The 20145-nt window shown below is 40.4% G+C and overlaps 1 protein-coding gene across 1 annotated transcript in view; it reads left to right on the top strand.

Moving 5' to 3' along the window:
- Positions 1 to 800: 800 nt before the first annotated feature.
- Positions 801 to 20145, top strand: part of TENM4 (teneurin transmembrane protein 4) — a 341874-nt gene continuing 322529 nt past the window's right edge. The window contains exons 1-2 of the mRNA XM_062514903.1: positions 801 to 1023; positions 5499 to 5768. Coding sequence (XP_062370887.1) covers positions 801 to 1023; positions 5499 to 5768 — 493 coding nt within the window. The remainder of the gene's footprint in view (positions 1024 to 5498; positions 5769 to 20145) is intronic.

Here is a 20145-nt window from a genome sequence, read left to right as displayed (position 1 = left end):
ATCCGTTTTCTCTGTGTGCAGATATGTATGCTTGCATTGCAGTGCATATGGACATTGGTTTTTCCACAGAAATAAATCCCAGGCCATGTTGTTACATGAAGCAGAACACTATCATTTATTTACACTTTCTCAGCTCTGCTTAAGTACTAATATATTTCCAGATGAGTAAAGACGAGCCCTCTGAAAAGACATTTTTATGCAACTTCCATCCACATCTCACTCCTTCATTCTTCCTTTTTCCCTCTCCCTTCTCACTTGCCTTTTTATACCATCTCAGTCTTTTGTTCACACATTCTAGCCTCATGATCTATGGAAAGATTTTTAAAACCAGAGGACAGCATTTTTCCAAAGCTCTCCAGTTGCCCAAACAGAGACATTTCAGCATTACCTGATTTCCCAGAGATTAGGTGACTGATGAATACATGCCTCCTCGAGGTGTCTGAATCACTTCCTATGGAAAGAAGATGCACAATATCACAATCAGTTTCAAATTCCCAAGTGCATGCCTAGTTCAGACAGATGCAGGTTGCTGCCTGTATGTATCCTGTTAGCAGTGGCAATTATTAAATGAGTCACACATAACTGAGACTTTCTTTTTATTGGTAATTGTTCTAAGAGGTTTTTTCTGCAATCCATTAAGTAACATCCCTTTTCTTCAGTATGAGAATGTATAAAGAAGGCCGATTATCAGCTGAGTGCCTAAAGGCATGACATTTTTTTATTCTTTCTTTCAGGTTATTCCAATCTGACCACCACACAGACGTCATTATTTTAATGTTGAATTCTCAGACAAGGGTGCCATGGATGTAAAAGAAAGGAAACCGTATCGATCTCTGACTCGGCGCCGTGACACTGAGCGCCGCTACACCAGCTCTTCAGCCGAGAGTGAGGACAGCAAGGCACCCCAGAAGTCCTACAGCTCCAGTGAGACCCTGAAGGCATATGATCAAGACTCCAGGCTGACCTACAGCAATCGGGTCAAAGACATGGTGCACCAGGAGGCCGATGAATTCTGCCGAGCAGGTGGGTACTTCCCAGCAGATGCAGCTGTAAGCAGCATGAGGGAATCAGCTGAGAACCGGAGCTGGGTGGGAGGCTACCTTTGAAAGACTCTGAGGCCAAAAGCAAGATGTAAGAGAGAGATTTAAAGAGGACAGCAGAGATCATCTTCAGTGTATTGCACAGACACTGTGTGCAGCCCAGTGTCCTTAAGTGACACATCCATATCCCATGTTCCTTAGCACTTACTAAAACTTATTTTCTGTGTCTTAGTCTTTCTGTCTGCAGCAGCACTTTGGCACTTCCCACCATGAGACTAGAGCCTCCATGCACGTGCTATACAGTACTGACATGGCATGGAAAGTTCCTGCCTGCTCAGGAGACTTTTCACTGTGTCATGTGTCTGCTCGGTCAAGAAGGAAGTCAATGAGGATGCAAGGGAGAAGGCAACGAGGGGAGAGTGTCACTGTCCACACTGTCTTATCTGGTCTACAGCAAAACCCAGGAACCCTGGAAGAAAGGAGGCAACTGAGCTCCAGATGGGATGACCCTTCTTGGCATTGTACATGGCCTGCAGGCTTTAGGTTTGCCTTGGGGACATGCTCCAATATTAGAGGAGTAAAGAATCACTTTAGGACTTACAGGAACACATTTTGTGAATCTGAGTCACAGTATCTGTGAAGATGTGGAGTTTCAAGAGTCACCACAGACTCCACAGTTCTAACAGAGATTCTGGATATTCTTTTTTTTATTGCTACCCTGAAGTCAGTGCAGTTACATTTTCACTGCTGTTATTGCCTATATGAAGTAGATTTCTGGCCCCTGCTATAACACTCATCTTCATTTTTCTGTAGAGATGTAGTTCAGATTCCAACCAGGACTTCACATAAATTGTTTTTAGAAGTCCATCAAGAAAAGCATAAAATGGCAAAGTGAGTCAAATAGAGTAGGCAGCATTCCAGAAAATGAACATAAACTAGCTGACCCAGACCACTTTGAGCACACCCTCTGCAATTTAGAGAAGCTGATTCCCCAAAAGGAATGCATATAATTACACTCATTAAACTTGGGGGATGCTTAATTTCACTCATCAAAAATCATGCACTTTTGGTTTTGGTGCAAGACTCATCTTCAAGGCACACACAAGCAAAATTATTTGCAGAAGTATCTTCATGCATATGGCTTTAGTGTTCGAGTTTCAGGGTAGCTACACAGGCAATAATCAACAAGAGAACCAATAGTTGTTGTAAGTAACAGTGATATCATAAAAGCAGTTTTCCTTTTAGCAACTCTGAAGTACTTCATTCCCTCTAAGGAATGTATGGCATTATAAAGAAAAGGAAACTTTTTAGGTCATTGCATTGCTTACTTCATACAATATATTCACCATGCAGGATAGATGTGAATTAATCCAGGTCAGTGGTTTTCAACTTGGAGGTCCATGAGGCTATGAAGATCCATGGACTTCTGCTAAGAAGCCCATGAAAGATTACTTTCCTTGAAAATCCAGCCTGTTGATAGGGAGTGTAAATTTTCTCTACACAAGCTCATACTTACCTTTGGAAAATTTTGAAGGGTACTGAGAAATAGTAAAAATTACTTGTCTAATTAGCTGAAATTCTTTGAGAAGTTAAGACTAACCATGTCAGAGCACCGGTTCTGATTCTGACATAACCCTCACAAATGGCTCAACTTAAAACTTTCTTCCAGTTTATCCTGAGGGTCCCAAAACTGGCCTGAAGAGTGTTAACAGTAATACCAGACTTTCTGTGCCACATTTTCCACTGTCAGTAAGCCATGAATGGACCTCTCTTTGTGATACTGCTTCGCTTCAGGCCAACTGAAACCAAGCCTTATTAGCCTGCTTGACATCAACACGGCAAAGTGGATGTCTCTCCTGCATTGGTTTGGAAGGCAGAGGAGGGAAACATTTCAAGTTGACCAAATAAATTCAGTAAATAAACAAGTCAGCATTTAAATGGTTTTAGCTAGAGTGAGTGTCAGCAAATGTGCAAGTCAGCACAGGAGAAAATAGACCAGATCTGAATTAAAAAGTCTTGGATATTTATTATCTTCCTTTTATTGACTTGAGTTCTTCCAGCTTAAAAGGCAACAGTGAGCATAGAATATGAAAATCAATGCATCTGCTGCTGTTTGTTGCAAATAAATTTGATTTTCAGTTAATTGTAGCAGTCATTTTTCATAATTTATGAGCTGCAGTTACTGGAGAACATTGGTCATGCTGCGCATTGATGTGCCTGATGATGCTGAGTGTGGCTTCTTTCAGGCAAAGGTGGAACTCACCATCAGTGAGTCAAACACACAAGGAAAACCAAAAGATGTTTTTCAATACTCCACAAGGGATGGTTTAGAAAAAACCATGGCCTTACACATAAGTCAAAACTAGAAGAGAAGAACACCATCTCTGGAGAGATACTGCTTCCTAGCATTTATGACTTAGGTCAGGTTTATTTGCTTCCTCATGCCATGAGACTGTAGAGGACAATTTCTCAAACCACTTTGCAGTCATGTTAAATTGATTATTTTGCCACAAGCTTGCATTGTGCTTCCCAAGCAAGGCTCTAGGGTTGGACAGAGGTGTGAGCCCCAAGCAACCTTTTCTGTCCACTCTGTCTGAAAGTTTTAACCTTGTTTGGTCAATTAAAAGGTGTGAAGTTCATGAATCCTTTATGCAGTTGGAGTATTGTCAGCTGCAGATCCATAACCAGCTGAACCAGAGTTTTCTTCTGCCATCAAACAGCTCCTTCTCTTAGCTATTCACGGAAATGATGTTCAGTCCCATTACTTGCCTTGCATTCAGATATCTCCTCTCTGTTCAGTATGAGCTCTAAAGCCAACTGAATGAAAAAATGTAGTAAAATAGCACCTACTTTTGGCCCCTTGTCATTTGATGTGTGTGTGCTGTAATATGAGAGACCATCCCCAGGCAGCAGGGTTCAAGGATAAGCTAGGCTGTTTCTACAAGTGTGAAACCATACTCTGGAAAAGTAGAAAACTGACTATTTCTGTTGGATACACATTTTCTACCATATGATATTTCACATCAACAAATAGAAATCTGAGAAAAACCACACGATTGTGGGATCTTGAGAAAGGAGAAAATGATAATTCAGCTTTAGATACAACCTTGAGATCCAGACTTGATGAACAGATTCCAGTAATGAGTGGTTATGAGCTTCAGGGTTCGAAGCAAGGTTTGTTCCTGAAATTTTCTGGAGATTGTGCATTCAGATTTATCTTGTTGAAATATGCCTGAGCTGCAAAGTGCGTAGTTCCTTAATCCATCCAAGGCATAGCATAACAGAAGCAGGGGTGCATTGAGCTGTATAAATGCACTGTGCAGCTAAAGGCACTCATGGGTGGCCAAAATCTTTTCAAGATATTCAGGGTTTAAAAATAAATGCATGCATTAATAAATAAATGTGGATTAAAATTGCTCTGCCCAGCCTCTTTGTGGAACTTTCCAAACAAAGTATGCTAATATTTGAAGCCTTATTCACATCGATTCAGTCTGATTTTGAAGCTCTGCAGGTAACTGGACATGGAGTCAAGAGTCACTTTTCAGGTCGTATTTTTAGTCAGCTAAACAATTGCATCTGTTTGCAGCCAAATAACCTCTGCTGTGTCTCTATCAGAATGAATAGCTAAACTGAGTCAAGGTGTAAGTGGTCAGCAAGGGGAAAGTGAAATCGCCAAAGGAAATTTAAATCCCCAGTATGTAATTTCAGGGATTTCAGTGAGCAGAACTCACTCAAATTGCCTATTGTAGGGAAGTTGTCAGTTATATGGTAGGACTTTTGATCATTGCATGCCTCATTTTACTTTTCTCACTAGAAGATTACTTTTTGCCTCTCCTGAAGAATTGCACCATTTCTACATCTGTTTTTGCTTTCAAACTTGATGATTTCACCAAACATGCCCTGAGTTTTTTTCAGGTTCCAGAAACAGGAGTCCAGTCACTTTTTAATCTTGGCATATGTGAAAAGAGGTTGTCATGAGGTGGGGACTGGTGTCTTTTCCCAAGTAACAAGCAACAGGACAGCAGGAAATGGCCTCAAGTAACACTTGAGGGGAGGTTGAGGCTGGATATTAGAAAAAATTTCTTCAGTGGAAGAGTGATCAAGGCTTGGAACAGGCTTCCTACACAAGTGGAGGAATCACCATCTCTGGAATTGTTATTAAAAAAAAAGTGTAGATGAGGTTCTTAGAGACATTGTCTCATGGTGGACTCAGACATGCTGAGTAAAGGTTGGACTCAGTGATTTAAAACCTTAATGATGCTATGATTCTGTGGTCTCTTGGTCTCACAGAGCAAGACCCACAGAAGAGAAGTATCTTTGGTATGTTGTAACTGTGTGTTATTGTGACGCTGCTGTACCCCTCATGAAGGTGGAGGGTGAACACTTCTGCTCTTGACCTGTGCTAGATGGCACCCTGCCCTATTAAAAAATAACCAGGCCGATGTGTTTTTCTCACAGGAGCCAACTTCTCTTTGCGAGAACTGGGACTTGAAGATGTGACACCCACACACGGGACTTTATACCGGACCGACATGGGACTGCCTCACTGTGGCTACTCCATCAGCGCTGGCTCGGATGCTGACACAGAAGCTGACGTGGTCATGTCACCCGAGCACCCGGTCAGGCTCTGGGGACGCAACACCAAGTCCGGACGCAGCTCCTGCTTGTCGAGCCGGGCCAACTCCAACCTCACCCTCACTGACACAGAGCATGAGAATACTGAAACAGGTAAGTGGTGACAGCGCATGCAAGTGTCAGCCTCAAGCTCTCTCAGGAATGTTTCTTCCTACTGCTCCACCTTAATCTTCTTTAGGTTTTATGATGGGGTTTTATATCAGACTCCGTGGAAACACTCTTCTAACAGCCCCATGCAGTGGCCTTTTGTACTGTCCTACAGAGTATTTGTTAATGAACTGCTGGAGAAGCTCCTGCTTATTTATCACTGTGACAGAGATCATTAAATAGCTGTAATACTCTCCCTGCTTTTTTGCAGCAACCTTTCCAAGGGAAGGCATTTAAATCTCCCCTCCTCTGTCCAATGCTACTCTTATCTTTGCCCAGATTTTCTGGTCAGATAATTTTCTTCTCTTCCTTGCTGGTTCCTTGACAGGGTCCGTTACATTTATGTAAATTGGCTGACTGCTCTCTAAAGGAAAACGATGGCAAAACATTTTTAGAAGTCTTTCTTTTTTTTTTTTTTTTTTTTTTGTGAACTAAAAGCTGAAGGTCACAGATTTTTTTATCTCTATAACTTTGTGTCCCCAGCTGCGGGGACTCCTGCATGCCTTTTGTAGGTCTGCAAACCTTTTGGTCAGCAGTTCTGCCAGCAGTGTAGGAGAAGGAGAGGGGATTTTGATTCAATTGCAACTTGACCCAGGAGTTCATCCAGTCCTATATGCCTTTGCACCTTTAATTCAATTACAGCGCAGCCTGCTTCTTATTATAGCTGCTGCGTACAAGTCATTGGGCACTTGTGCTCAGTGCAGAAAGCTCATGTGAAATGACTTTATCACTTGTTCTTTTCATGCTTTTTGCCACAGTATTGTAGTGACAAATGATGATAAGTTTTCCTCTCAAAGCCATGACATAGTGAGACATACACCACCCACATGATTTTATGTTTAACTCCAACAAAATTACAGTTGAAGCTTATTAAGTTTCTACTCGGAGATAATGATATATTAGGCAGAGTTCAAAGATAAATGGCCTTCTGTTCAAAGGATGTACAGAAGAATCCTTGTAAATTGTCCTTTCCATGCTTTTTTAAGATTTTTAGTATAGTGTCTTACAAACAGAAGTGTAGTGCCAGGTTACATTGTTTTCCTTCTGATCCTTGTGTTTTGATGAAAAATCAGAGGGATCATCAGGGTCAACTAAAGTTTTGCACACTCACAAGAAATTGCTAGAAAACAGCCAAAAGTAAGCACTTCATGCTTCCATCCCATTCTCCTCTACCCTAGCTCTCTTTTGTGCTTTCCACATGATGTGTGAGCAGCTGCAATCCTATCCCATACATTTTTTGTTTCCATGCCTACTAAGAAAAGCAGTATACAGAAATTTAGGGATTTTTTTTCCTTTGGTCTTAACAGAGAAGAATTGCATTATCTGCTGGAGTCTTTTCCCCTGCTTTTTGTAATGCTGTCTCTACACCTGCAAATGCAACTTTGTGCTACAGATCTCTTACAAATGAAATTGTATTAGAAGCAGCACATTAGCAACTTCACATGCCTTGAAAGGCTTTACTCAAAGTTAATCACAGAGGGTGTAGGATTCATACCAGGGTGGAGACAACCTTCAATTCCTCTTTCCTTAAGTTTAATGACACACTAACCATTCATTGAACAATCACTTCATAGCAACTAGAAAAAGGGAAAAAGGAGGTGGAGAACTTAACATTGCTGTATAAATGTAGAAGTTTCCTTGGAGCCTAGGCATTTGCAGTCTTAGATGTTGGGTGTTTTAGATGAGGCAAGCTGTATCATACTAAAACCAAAAGTCTGTGCAGCACAAATAAAAACCTAGGTTGCTGTGGTGTCCAGTATGTAATAGTATTGTCCATACTTATAAAAAAGAGGTGGTGAAACTTGAAAGAAAATATTAAGATCCAAGCTGTGCTGAGCTTCATGTGCTGGTGTTGGTGGTGAGCTTCATCTGATGCTTCGATTTTCCTGGGAAGATGTCATAGACATCAGACCATGTTTAGGTCAGAAAAACTGGTCCGGAACTGAGAAAAAGTTCACTTTAATATAGGGACTGCAGTTGAACTGGTGGTATAAACATATTCAAACATATGTTGCAAGGTAAAAAGAAAAGAAGGTTAGGGAAAAGTCTTTTAAGCAGGCAGAATTTGAACATTTTCTCTTTGTAGTTGCCTGGCACAGATAACGGTATGAGAAACCTTTGTGCACAAGCTCCTCACAGCCTGAGACCTGCTGTAGGAGCAAATGAAGCCTGAGGTCATCTTAGAAGATTTGTCTGCTAAACTTAAAGGTGTTTCCTCCCTCCTCACTCCACATAAGTAGTGTTTCTCTGGGCTGCTAGCTATCACACAGGCCATTTTGAGAAATCCCAGATTTACAGAAGAAGCATTTTCAAGAAGACATGAAATTTTGCTAATGGCAACGTGAATTAACATAATGCTATGACTCAGTTTACTGAATAACTTTATGAGCCAATATTGTTGACAGTATTGATAGAAGTTATAGCCTTTAGCCAAAGTCAGTATGGACTTTATGAACCTGCCATCAATAGAAGAGTTTATGGGGCCCATTAAACCAACTTTTCCAATGAGGGTCAAAGTCAGCAGTTTTTATGCTGTTCATTATTTATCCAAAATAAATAATCAGAATTTACTACTGATATTTGTAAATCCAAAGTTGTCAAATCATGATTCTGCCAAAATATTTATTGTGTTCCTAGAAAAGGAAAGGTCTGGCTCCATTGAAAAGTAGGTTTTTGGTTTTTTTTATTTCAGTAATGGTGTTGCCTTGAAGGAACAGATATGCTGCTCAAAAAGTGCAGTCACAATCCACCACTGTCATTAAGGAAGTGTTTGAAGTGCTCTGGTTTGATGGCATATTGTAGTCCATAGATCACTTGCACAGGGAGCTGGCATGGAAAGCCATTCATAGCTTTATCTAAACTGTTGGGAGGTTTTCACAGATTCCTGGAATGGTTTGGGTTGGAAGGAATCTTAAAAAACATCTGGTTCCAAGCCCCTGCCCTGAGCAGGGAAACTTTCATTAGGTTGAATGCTTCCAGGAGGCCGAATGCTTTTACTAAGTTACGAGTTTGTTTTCACCAAAGAATTGAGCTCTAACTCTGGCATTGCCCTGACCTCACATCCTGCACACTCAAACAGCCATGATGGCTTCCCCTCCAGTGGGCAGTGCATTTCACATGACCTGGATAGTCACTTTGCAAAGTGAGGGGACAGAGGCACAGCTCAGGTTGCTGCACCTTGTCTGGGGACAGTGCCATCATTCTGTGCTGCTGATGTAGCAGGCACTCTATATGGCTCAAGGGGTTTTCTGCAGCATGATCATGATCTGAACTGGAACTGTGAACTCCCATTAACAGTTCAGAACCAAGCACAGGGAGAGTCTGGTTCCTGGAAGTCTAGCAGTGATGTTAGGAGCATTTCCTGTAGTAGATTGTACTGTTTCTCAGCAAGACTGATTCAAGCAGAAGTTCCTGAAGTGGACATTTGGACTGAAGCCTGGAGTTTCCTGGCGGTACCTTAGCTAACCCTGAACAGGATTTGTACTGAGCCAGCAATTGTTTACCACAGAGAAGAGCACATTGAAGAAGAACAAGTTAATAGTCTTCCAGAAATTTGCTTATTTTGCAGCACTTTAGTCACATACTAAAAACCCCCAACAAAACAAACAAACAAAAAAACCCCAACAAACCCAAACAAAAAAAACCCAACCAAACAAAATAAAGCCAAAAAGTTCTAATCATAAGAATATCATCATAAAAATACAGTACCACGGGATAGTTTATACTGAAAGTCATTACTGGAAGTCTTTGGTCCCTCTCCTTCTTAAAGCAGGGCTAAGTTGGAGGTCAGATTGGGTCACTCGGGGCTTTTTTTTCAAATACACTTTGAGTATCTATCAGAATGGAGTGGCCACAGCCTCGATATCCTGGTTCTGCAGCTGACCACACTTGCTATGAACAACTCTTCTTCTAAGAGCTGATATGGATTTCTACTGCAGCTCATGTCCATTGCTCCCACTGAGCATCTCCAAGAACAAGTCTCCTAGTCTGACTCCATCTTCTGAACATCACCCATAACAAAAAAAAACAGTTAAAAACACCGGCATCTAGAGTTTGCTCTCCTCATAAACAGTTGGAAGGCAGTTTGGCACTGGAGGAGATCAGAGGAATCTGAGGAACCCCAGTGCTAAAAGCTTTTAAATGTAAACTAGACAAGGAGCTGCTAAGAAAGGCCTAAACTAGATGCTGTCTTGGTCAGAGTGGCTTTCTGGCTGGCCCCTCAAGCATCCCTCCTTCTCCAGTTCCAATTCTTGCAGCATTGCTGTGCTTTGTTCCTCTGGGACTGGTACAAGACTACTCAGGCTGGGCTATCATACTGCCTAGGGGACTCCTAATATATGTGGACAGGGACAGTGTTTGTGTGCAAACATCCATGAGCTGTGTCTTTTTCCTTCGGGTCTGTAATGGAGATCTTAACCTGGATCCACCCAAAGTCTTATGAATCATGCTGGTGACCTCTGGACAGATTTGAATTTGAGAGATAGGCAGAAAATAGGTAGATATTCCAATACAAAATCCCCCCCCAAAAAAAAGGCGTAACAAAACCAGCCAACCAAAAAACTCTGCTACCAACAACAAAACCAAACCACTTTTCCCCTCTACCTTCAGTGTGATAATGAAATTACTGGTTTGCTCAGTACAATCATTACAGAGTTACTGTACACCTGGGTCAACAGCATTTTTAAAATTTGTCTTTGGAAAACTGGGGAAAAACAGACAAACAAAACAAGCAAACAGTACAGTTTAACTTTCAACTATTCCAAATAAGCTGTTCCAAACTATTCCAAACTAAGAATTTACTTAAGTTCTAATCTGGTCTCAGTGTTCATATCCACCAGGACAAGTAGTTGGTTAAATATGAGAAAGAACAAGAGGCAGAGGAGACAGTTTTTTTCATTAGCAGGACAATTCAGCCATGATAAATGCTGTGAGGAGTGGTGTGATGTTTCTCTCTGTCATCATCTCTTTCTTGGAAGAATGTGGGCAGTGTCAGATGGCCAGAAGGATCTCACAAGACAGGATGATTAACATCAGATGGCTCAAGACAGTTCAACTGAGTTGAAGATGCTCAACTGTGATCTATCATGTAAAGAAATCCTTGCATCAGAAGTGTGGCTGAACTGTGACTTCAGCACACTGAGAGATTAGCAGACATGAACTAAAATTCCAGATCTAACCACCCTAAAAAAGCCAAAATTCCTTTTCTGTCAAATTTCCCTGTGCAATTTCTTTCCATCTTCACAATTCAAAACCATGTGGGAAACATCATCCTGCAAAATCTGAGTGCCTTCTGTGTTTGCAAAAAGGTTTACTGCTGGACTCCAATCAGCCATTTACTGATGAATTGGATGTAGGTTTGATCACCCAAACACTTCCACCACACATCTGTCCATCATCTCTGTTTAGGAAGAATAGTTTCATCTCAGGGTTCATTTATCTTTAGCTTCACCTCTGAAAGCAGCAGTCAGGGCCGTACGGACACTTACTAGTGAAAAGATTAAGAGCACAAATTCATTTTGGACCCACATCCTACAAAGAGGAATATTTCCCCTTCTGTCCCTTCCCTGAAATTTTTGATGGCCATCCTAGATGCGGCTGTGAGCAACCTGGTCTAGTAGGTGTCCTTGCTTTCCCAGGTCAACCTAGGGATTGGAGCTAGATGGCCTTTAAGATTCCTTCCAACCCAAACCATGCTGTGATTTTTTTTTTCCTTTAGTCACTGCTGTTCTGGAATGCATTTTAATTAATTTTAAAACTGTCAAGCAAACAGCCTGCTCAGTATCCAAACATGCTCTCCAAGCCTTACAATCTTAACCAGAAAGTTAGCACATATGTTACAGTTAACTTTTGCTTTCTCATCAAATAAATTGCCTTTCTGAAAAATTCTCCTAGGCTGTTATAAAACTGAAGCACAGTGGCAATCAGGAGCTTTAAAGCTCCTGTGGTAGCTTTGCCTTCTCTACTATCCCGGGCTCAACTCTTAGCCATGTTAATTGACATAATACCTGATTTACAGAGTATTTCTTGCAGTAACCACTGCATTCTCTGCTTCCACTGCTTAAGCCATTGCTCTTGCTGGAAAGAGTACCTTAGACACTGTGTATGGTTTTAGGACTCACCAGATCGGAATGCTTATAGAACATATTAGAAACAGGGTACCTTAAAGCCAGAAATAATTAAAGACAAGTATTTAAAACAAGGAATGCCAAAGAAATACTACAGTTTTATTTCTCCAGGGTAGTTAATAAATATTACTGATGCTTTCATTTATTCAGTGGTGACTGATGCAGAACTCACCAAAACCTTTGAAGGCTCCTGTTGCCATCAGCAGTGTTACACCAGGTCCTAGGTGCATGGTGTTAACAGTCTGTTTTTTTGAAAACAGCATGCCCAAGTGGTATAAATCCCAATACTTTTGGTTAAATACACCACAATATGCTGTTTGTTCTAGTTTTCTGATAACCGTTCTGGCCTCTTATTAATCCAGAAAGCTGTTCCAATGATCAAGCCACATTTCATCAGCTTTTTAAAAATATTTTCTCCACAGAGTTGTTTTACAACAGCTAAGAAAGCTTTAGACAAACACTAATTATTTCTGCGTGTTTTCCTTGTTCTCTTTGGTTGTTGAAAGCTCTTCTCCTTAATGTTGTCTCTATTTGCTACTGGCTGCCTTGCAAATAATAATAGCTCTGACTCTCTGTAGAGGAAGGATTTTTACTTGGTTTTCTTTACATTCACCTTCCTGTTTCCCAAATCATATTGACCCAAATCACTGTCCCAAAGTACAGTTCAGTATATCAGTGCAATTAGCTGTGCCAGAATTACTGTGTAATCTCTGCATTACAAATTATTTGTTAATACCCCAGTTGATAATCCATGGTGACTTTTCTTTTTATTACCATGTTTTGCTGAGTAATTTCCTTTCAGGCTTCATCCACTCTATTGTTAATATTGTTACCGTGGTTGCTGCAACCTCATCTCTTTCTTTTCTCCTTTGAATTAAGCAGTGCGTTATAAAGTACTTCCAGTAAATGAGTGTGTGCTTCAGACATGCATCTTCTGCAAACCATGTAGACAAAAATGTGATACTCATATTCTGGAGAATTCAGAAGGGAATTTTTTTCAAAAAACAAATTATTTTTCAGAATAAATAATCATTTTAAAAAGATGCACTATGAGCTATACTTTATTAAGTTTCCCTTATGACTTTTTAGTAAGGGAAAACAAGAATAAATTAGAATTACCCAGGCAAGATCAGACATCTGCTGGCTGTCATCTTTCACTTGTCTCCCGTCAGCTGTACCTTTAATATTAACAACTTGTTTCAACCTGAAAAAAAATTAGCCAAAGTCCTTACCACTAAAGATCCATCATCGATTGCAGAAGTTATTGAAGAACTACATAAAGTAGTAGTGCATCTAGAAGGGAATTTTCACTAATACCCTTCCTAATTTCAGCTTCTCAAAACTCTCACACTGCCCCTTTCTATGTAGGATTTGCCAAAAAAATCCCCATTTTAACGGTGTGTGGATATTGTTGGGATATGAAAGTTTAATGAAGCCACCTAACAGAGGCATTCAGAGATTTGGCGATCACTTCAGACGTGAAGGTCAGGAGAAGAACTGTGCCTTCAGGCTCTCCAGCCGTAAAGATACTAATATTCCTATGAAGAATGTTAGTCCTGAAAAGGAAACTTTTAACTATATGACCATCAAATGCTACATTTTCCACTGAAAAATGGCTCCTTTGAAGGCTGTTACATCTTCCTTACTTGTGATCCAACCTTCTAATCACTGACATTCTTGATGATAGATTCCTCATATTTTTTTCTGTCCTCTTATCTTTTTTGTCGTTTTTGTATATTAGTCCTGAGATACTTTTTGAAAGTGAATAGGTGAGTCAACACCTCACTCCTTCAAAAGAGTCTCAGAGAAAGTTTTACCTGGATGGGGTGGTGAATTGATAGGGTTTAGGACAACAGAACCTTATCTCCCTCTACAATAAGCAACTCCCTGCCCACTGGGTGTGAAACAGCCTTTCAAAATGAGGATGCCACTGCTTCTCAGACAGGATTCAACCCACCTGAGAGGGGGTTATCCCTTTGGTAGCACCACAAAGCAAACCAGCAGCATCTTTACTCCCCAATTAAGAGGCAAAGGCATCTGAGATTAATCTGATTTTAGTACTTCAAGTCCAGCATTAGTGGTCAGTATCTTGATTTTGTTTCACAGTGAAGGAATTCCCACTGATTTCTAGGGATAATTTATCTCATTGCTAGCCTCTTTGTCCCTAGAGGGAAAGAAGTTTTTCCATCCTCTTTTTTTGTTAATTTTATTCCTGTATGGTGTGTCTTGTAGAGAATATACTTTCTGCATTACTGTGATCTGCATCTGAAAGGATGCTGACATTAAAGTCCTTCACAATGTTATTCTTCTGTAACAAACTGCAGTTCAAGATAGGTTAGTGTGTAGGTTTCACATTGTTACTATTATTGTGCTGATGGTGAAGCCATGAGGCAGGGAAAAGAGCCTTAAACTCTAAAAGCTCATTATTAGACTGAATGTTGGTGGAGAGGGCATGTCGAAACAACATTAAAAGGTAAGAATTTAGTGTTCTTAGTAATTATGCCATTAATTTCTGTCCTTTCCTTTGCCACTTTAAGCTGCCTTATCATTGAGATTTTTTTTGAGGAAAATAATTATATTTATTAATCCTGCAGGCAAGCTGCCAAGTATTTTGGAAGCAAATCTGTGCATTTTTTACACTGTTTCTGAGTGCCATAAATAATATATTTTGGTGTGATACACCCCAAGGGTAATAAACCTATGTTCAGCGGCATGAAACCTATTACTCTTTTGATAGTAGCACTTGGCTTCCAGCCTGGTTTTGGGGTGGGATTTGTGCATCATTGCCAATCAGGAGTGGCTAGTGCAACGAACTGAGGATTATGGCCAGGACACGGAGGGCCATCAGAGCTGGCATGGTATATGCAATAGTATATTAGTACTGGAGTCAGGGCGGACCTGCAGCTCAGTGATCACTTGGAACAGCATTTTATTTTAGGGCCAGACCTAAACTTTGTTCTAGGCAAATGATTGATCTATCTGGAATAGATGAAAGAGAAGCAGCATGGAGAAAAGTAAAGACTTGGAAGAGACAGTAAATGTCCCATCAACAAGGATGGGGTAATGACTGAGAATTCAAAATTTCTATCTGTGTGACCCACAGACTCCTGCCTCCAGAGTTAACCAGCTGGTTAAGCATGGAACAGGGATCCAAAGCTTACAATTGCCTTTTCTCCATTTTTTCCCTTTATCCTGGATCTTTTGGGGGTCACATTGGGATGCAGTGGGCAGGACGTGTCCATTCACCATCCCAGCCTTTCAAAAACATAGAGCATACTCCCTGAAGAGTAGAAGAAATTGGGAAGAAAGCCTGGTGCACCTAGCTTTCTATACCCACCATTACCTCTTCAGATGTTCTTCCCAGCTGGGCATCTCCAGATGCTCATGTCTGTACTTTTGGATTCCCATTTGGCCCACTGGATCTGCTTCTGAGTTGAACACACAGTGTTAGTCCACATCTGGTTCAGTCTCCTACAATGCCCCTTGAGGTATCTGGATTTGTTTCTTTCAGTGAAGATATGTCTCCATATATAAGCCAAACAAAGTGAAAGGAAAGAGCATGTTATTTTTGGTTTGCCCATGCCCAGAGGTGTATGCTGAGCTCCAGATAAAGGAAAGCATAGCTTCTGCCATGAGAATTTAGTCATTAAAATCTCGTTGTTTTATTTCTCAAAGGATTTTTAGTAACTTTTAGCAACTTTATTCAATCAAGGGCAGTGATTGAAAATGCATTACTGCCCTAATTCTGCAAAGTTTTCAGTGTTTCTTTGGACTGCCCCCAAAAACTTTAATTATAAGCTCTAGGGCAGGTTATTGTTTAGTTTTCTCCACCACAGCAAAGATCTTAATGAATCATGTATATAAAAAGAAAACAATAATTAATATCTTTTTACACAGGCAGATAGTGACAGGACAAGGAGGAATGGTTTTAAACTAACAGTCAAGAGATACAAATTAGATGATATAAGGAAATTCTTTATTGTGGGGATGCTGAAGCATTGCCACAGGTTGCCTATGGAAGTTCTGGATGATCCATCCCAGGAAGTGTTCAAGGCAGGGTTAGATGGGGTTCTAAAAAACTTGGTACAGTAAAAGGTGTCCCTGTCCATGGCAGGGGGCTGGAACTCAATGATCTGTAAGGTCCCTTCTAACTGAAATAACTTTGTGATTTTATGATTACATTGGAGGGACCAACTTGTTTAAGAGGTTACCACCCTGGGTACCAATCCCCATGCCCTTTCAAGGGTTCTCCATCCCCATGGTCATGATAGTGCAACTTCTCATGGAGTCCAGCTGACTTATCCCCCAAAAACATTTGTTTTAAAGCCTTTTCTCAAGGGTGCCAGCACACAGAGCTCTTGATTTCAGTTTGCACTCAGATCCCGTGCCAGAGAAATCAGTTCAATGCAGGGTAGAGCAGAAGAAATTCCACCCAACAGAAGATCCTCCTGATTTGAGACAAATAAGGGTCAGTGACTGAGGGGGGCATAACAAAAACATCTGGGGGCTATTTAAACCAGTGTTACCAGCAAGGAAGGAGCATTGCCAAACTCTCCTGGAAATGCACCCCTGCTCCATCTCCCCAGCAACAGTGGTCACTGCCTTTGTTCTCACCAACGCAATTTCTATGCAAGACTTATTTTCTTCTCAGTCTCCAGCATGGTGAAGTACTTTTATTACCCTTAGTTTGGTAGGAGGGCGTGAAATTACAACCATATTCCAGTTTCCACTTAAATGCAGTTTTGACGTGAATTTCAAATAAATGTAAGACAACAAAAAAATACTAAAAAAGCCAGTAATCATCTACTGAATAAGGAATCTGTTTTTCACCATTTTCTCTTTGTAAAAAATGTAAAAAAGTAAGAATCTGAATAAATGCATGCTAAACTATATAATTGCTGAAATAAATATGTATAGATATAGGATACTTTTTGATTTAGCATAAAGAAGCAGCAAATTATACCAATCAGTGAGAATCAACCAGTTTTAAAAGAAAATAACTGAAAAGCACACATGCAAAACAAGATTAAACCTGATTATTTAAATCAAGATTCTCTGCTTCCTGGTTTAAACCATGATTATAATTTAAATCAAGCCACCCTGCCACAAATAGTTTAGACACAATGATTTCTCACACTTACATAATGTGCAGATTTTATAGCTGAGAAAGAGTCATTTATGTACTGAGCCTTCATCTCCAGCCACTTTCTTAGTTTGCTTCTAGTTTGGTTTATGTTTTTGGAGAAGGCAAATGGTGATCTTCATCCAAAGGATTGGGAAAGGGTATCCAAAGGGTTGGGAATCTGGTATCCCACAAAAAGAAATCAAGATGCTTTTCCTTTGGGAGTTTTGCTTCTTTCTTAGAATGGAACACTGCAGCCTCAGAGGCAGGTTAGGATGCTGACTCTCCAGTAACACAGGGATTGGAAAATCAGCTGTAACCCCAGATTATAGTATGAAGGGAAATGTCTCCCTCTCTCTGCTTTGGATAATTACATTCCACTTAACAAAATTTCCTTTTGCTCCTGTAGTTGGAAGGGATGTTTGTCCTTCATTAATTGCTCTGGCTTGCTGCTGTGCTCTACCAAGCAGCTGTTAATGTTCCACCCCAGAGGAGCCTGCAGTTCAGTGATGGGTGAAATGATTAAGGCTCAAAAAGCACTTGATCATTTGGAATGAAAGGTGCGACATAAACATAACCCCATTAGTTTCATTAGTGCTCAACAAAGCAAACTTTACCTGTTGCTGGTTCCACTCCTCCTTGGAATTTAATACAAGGTGTTCCCTCTGGAACATGTGCAATTTGCTGGATGCATTCTTCAGCTGTCCTGAAAGAAGCCTGTTACCCAGACTGGTGATTTGAACTGTCATATATTGGGGACTGCCATGAAATGAATGCTGTGTTTGCAGAAGTTTGAAGAAGTATTAATCCTGGATCAGTTCTCAGCAAAAGAAAGGTAATGGCTTCGTGTATTACAGATGTTTACTCCTGATGTCAGGAAAGTAGAAATTCTGGCATGGGATCAGTCTACAAAGGAGAATAATGAAAGGGCTTAGAGAAATGCTACCTGATGGATCTGTAGAGAATCATGTTAGAAGTTTGGTTGATAAAGATGGTTAGGTTGGTAAAGGTTCACTTAAACATTCATGCAAATGGAATATAGATGTATGTATTTGTAAATTATGTGCCTAAATTAGACTTGCTGTGACACACAGCTGAGGGAATGTGCTCTCCTTGTCCCTTGTCAGGCCACAGTATCCCTCAACCCCACCTGAATATTTTTGGCTGTTGACTGTCCATCAAATGTGGCTCCCCCTGAGGGGTGTCCTTGCTGTTTCATCTGCACAGGTCCCCTTCCACTAGTATGCTGGCTGCTCTCAAATCAGGACAAATTTGCCCTCTCTGGTCACTTTCCTTATGTGAATGGAGCAAGCAGAAAGCAGAGATCAGCTCACAAAAACTGCATGGGTTCTAAGGCTGAATAGGATATTTTCATAGCTCCTTTCAATGGGGGGTCATGAGTGTGAGCTGTTAGACCTTGTGATTTGTGTGAACTGAGCAGAAACCTGGAGAAATGTCAGTATTTCTTCACTGCAAATGGATAAGCCCTCTCATTTTTGCTTAAAAATTACCAAAGTTATGACAGGAAAAAAAAAAGGAAAATAAAGGATATTGCTATGTTAATTGTTGTATTGTTGGATAGAGAACTTCCAAGGCTAAAAGGGTAAATATTGAGGCTGTAAGTTCTGGAGCTCAGTTCGATGCTTCTCAGGATTTCAGTGGATATCTGGAGGCAAATTTAAACAGAAGAGTTCAGACAACTTCCCTCTGTAAGCTGCATGATTGAGGAGAAGATCAGTTCCTAAAGGAATATTTTGGAAGGTAATAGTGCTTTTTTTCTAGGGAGATATTTTACCACCTCACAACAGAAGATTTTTTTTTTAAGACCTTTAGAAAGAGCCACAGTCTGAACTCTCAAGTAAATGCAACCCCCAGTCATTTTTATCTCAGTCATTGGCACCAGCATTTTAGATTGTCTGCATGAGATTATGGTTAGTCCCACATAATCACGAAAAGTAAGAGAAGGTATTCAGGAAGGTTTCCTAAAGACACCATACACCCGGAACATCGATTACTACCCCTGAACAGTACTCCAGTAGATTCATTTCCTCATAGACAGTGATGAACTTAGTCCTTAACCTTCTCTTAGTTCTTTTCTTCTGGAGTTTCTCATTGTAAGTAATGTTTTCCAAACCTTTAATGCTCTCATGAACCATGCACTGTTTATCAATGTCCTCCCTGAATTGGATTTGGTTAATTCATTCTTGGCTTTGTCTAAAGTTCTTGCCAATATATTTTGTCCTTCAAGAGAAGAATGTCCAGACCAGATTAGAGATGGGGAGAGGTCAATACCCCTTTCCCCCAGCATGTACAGAAAGCAGATAGATTCTGCAGAGGAGTCACTTGCATGCTTTCCTGGAGAAACTACTAAAAAATCTCTCCCAGAACTGCTTCACAGATTGATGTGTTATCAATGGTGGCATGTGGGGGTTGAGAGGATAGGAGGGACAGATGGTCCATAAGGTTCCTTTGAGATACAGCCAGACTTGAAGAAAAAGGAAGATTGGTGGATTTCTGGAAGAGCTTATTTCCTCCTTGGACTTGAACAGGGTGTTGAAATTCATCCAAGAGACTCTGTAAAGCCTTTTGGATTCTAAGAAGATGACATAGATCTACAGCCTCATTCTTGCCTATTGGGCTGTAAAACAAGGCTGTAACGAAGGAGGGAGACAATAGGGTTTGCTTCTTTCCTGTTTATACCAGTTCCTCTTCAATTGGAAATGTACTAATACAGCTTTTATGAAATAATTATTTCAGCATTGTTTCCTTTGGCACAATTATCTGATCATTCTGATTCCACATAGAGAGTTACTTTGAAATTAATAATTCCAAATAATTTTCCAAGAATAACTATGTTAATGCATTTTGAAGTCTAGATAAGCCTATGAATAGCATTCCAGACTAGGATGAAAAAAAAGTGTCAGATTATTTACTTGCATGTTCTTGGAAATATGCAGACATACATTCCCTTGCAAAAATACTATCTGAAAACTGGTTAGTGACTCTACTTTCTAATATTTTAAAGTAAGAGCATTATAAATTGCATGGAATTCAGAAGGTCACTAGCAGGGACAAT

The sequence above is a fragment of the Cinclus cinclus genome, chromosome 2, assembly GCF_963662255.1.
Source record: "Cinclus cinclus chromosome 2, bCinCin1.1, whole genome shotgun sequence".
NCBI classification, from domain to species: Eukaryota; Metazoa; Chordata; class Aves; order Passeriformes; family Cinclidae; genus Cinclus; species Cinclus cinclus.
This window is presented reverse-complemented; position numbering and strand designations above follow the sequence as displayed.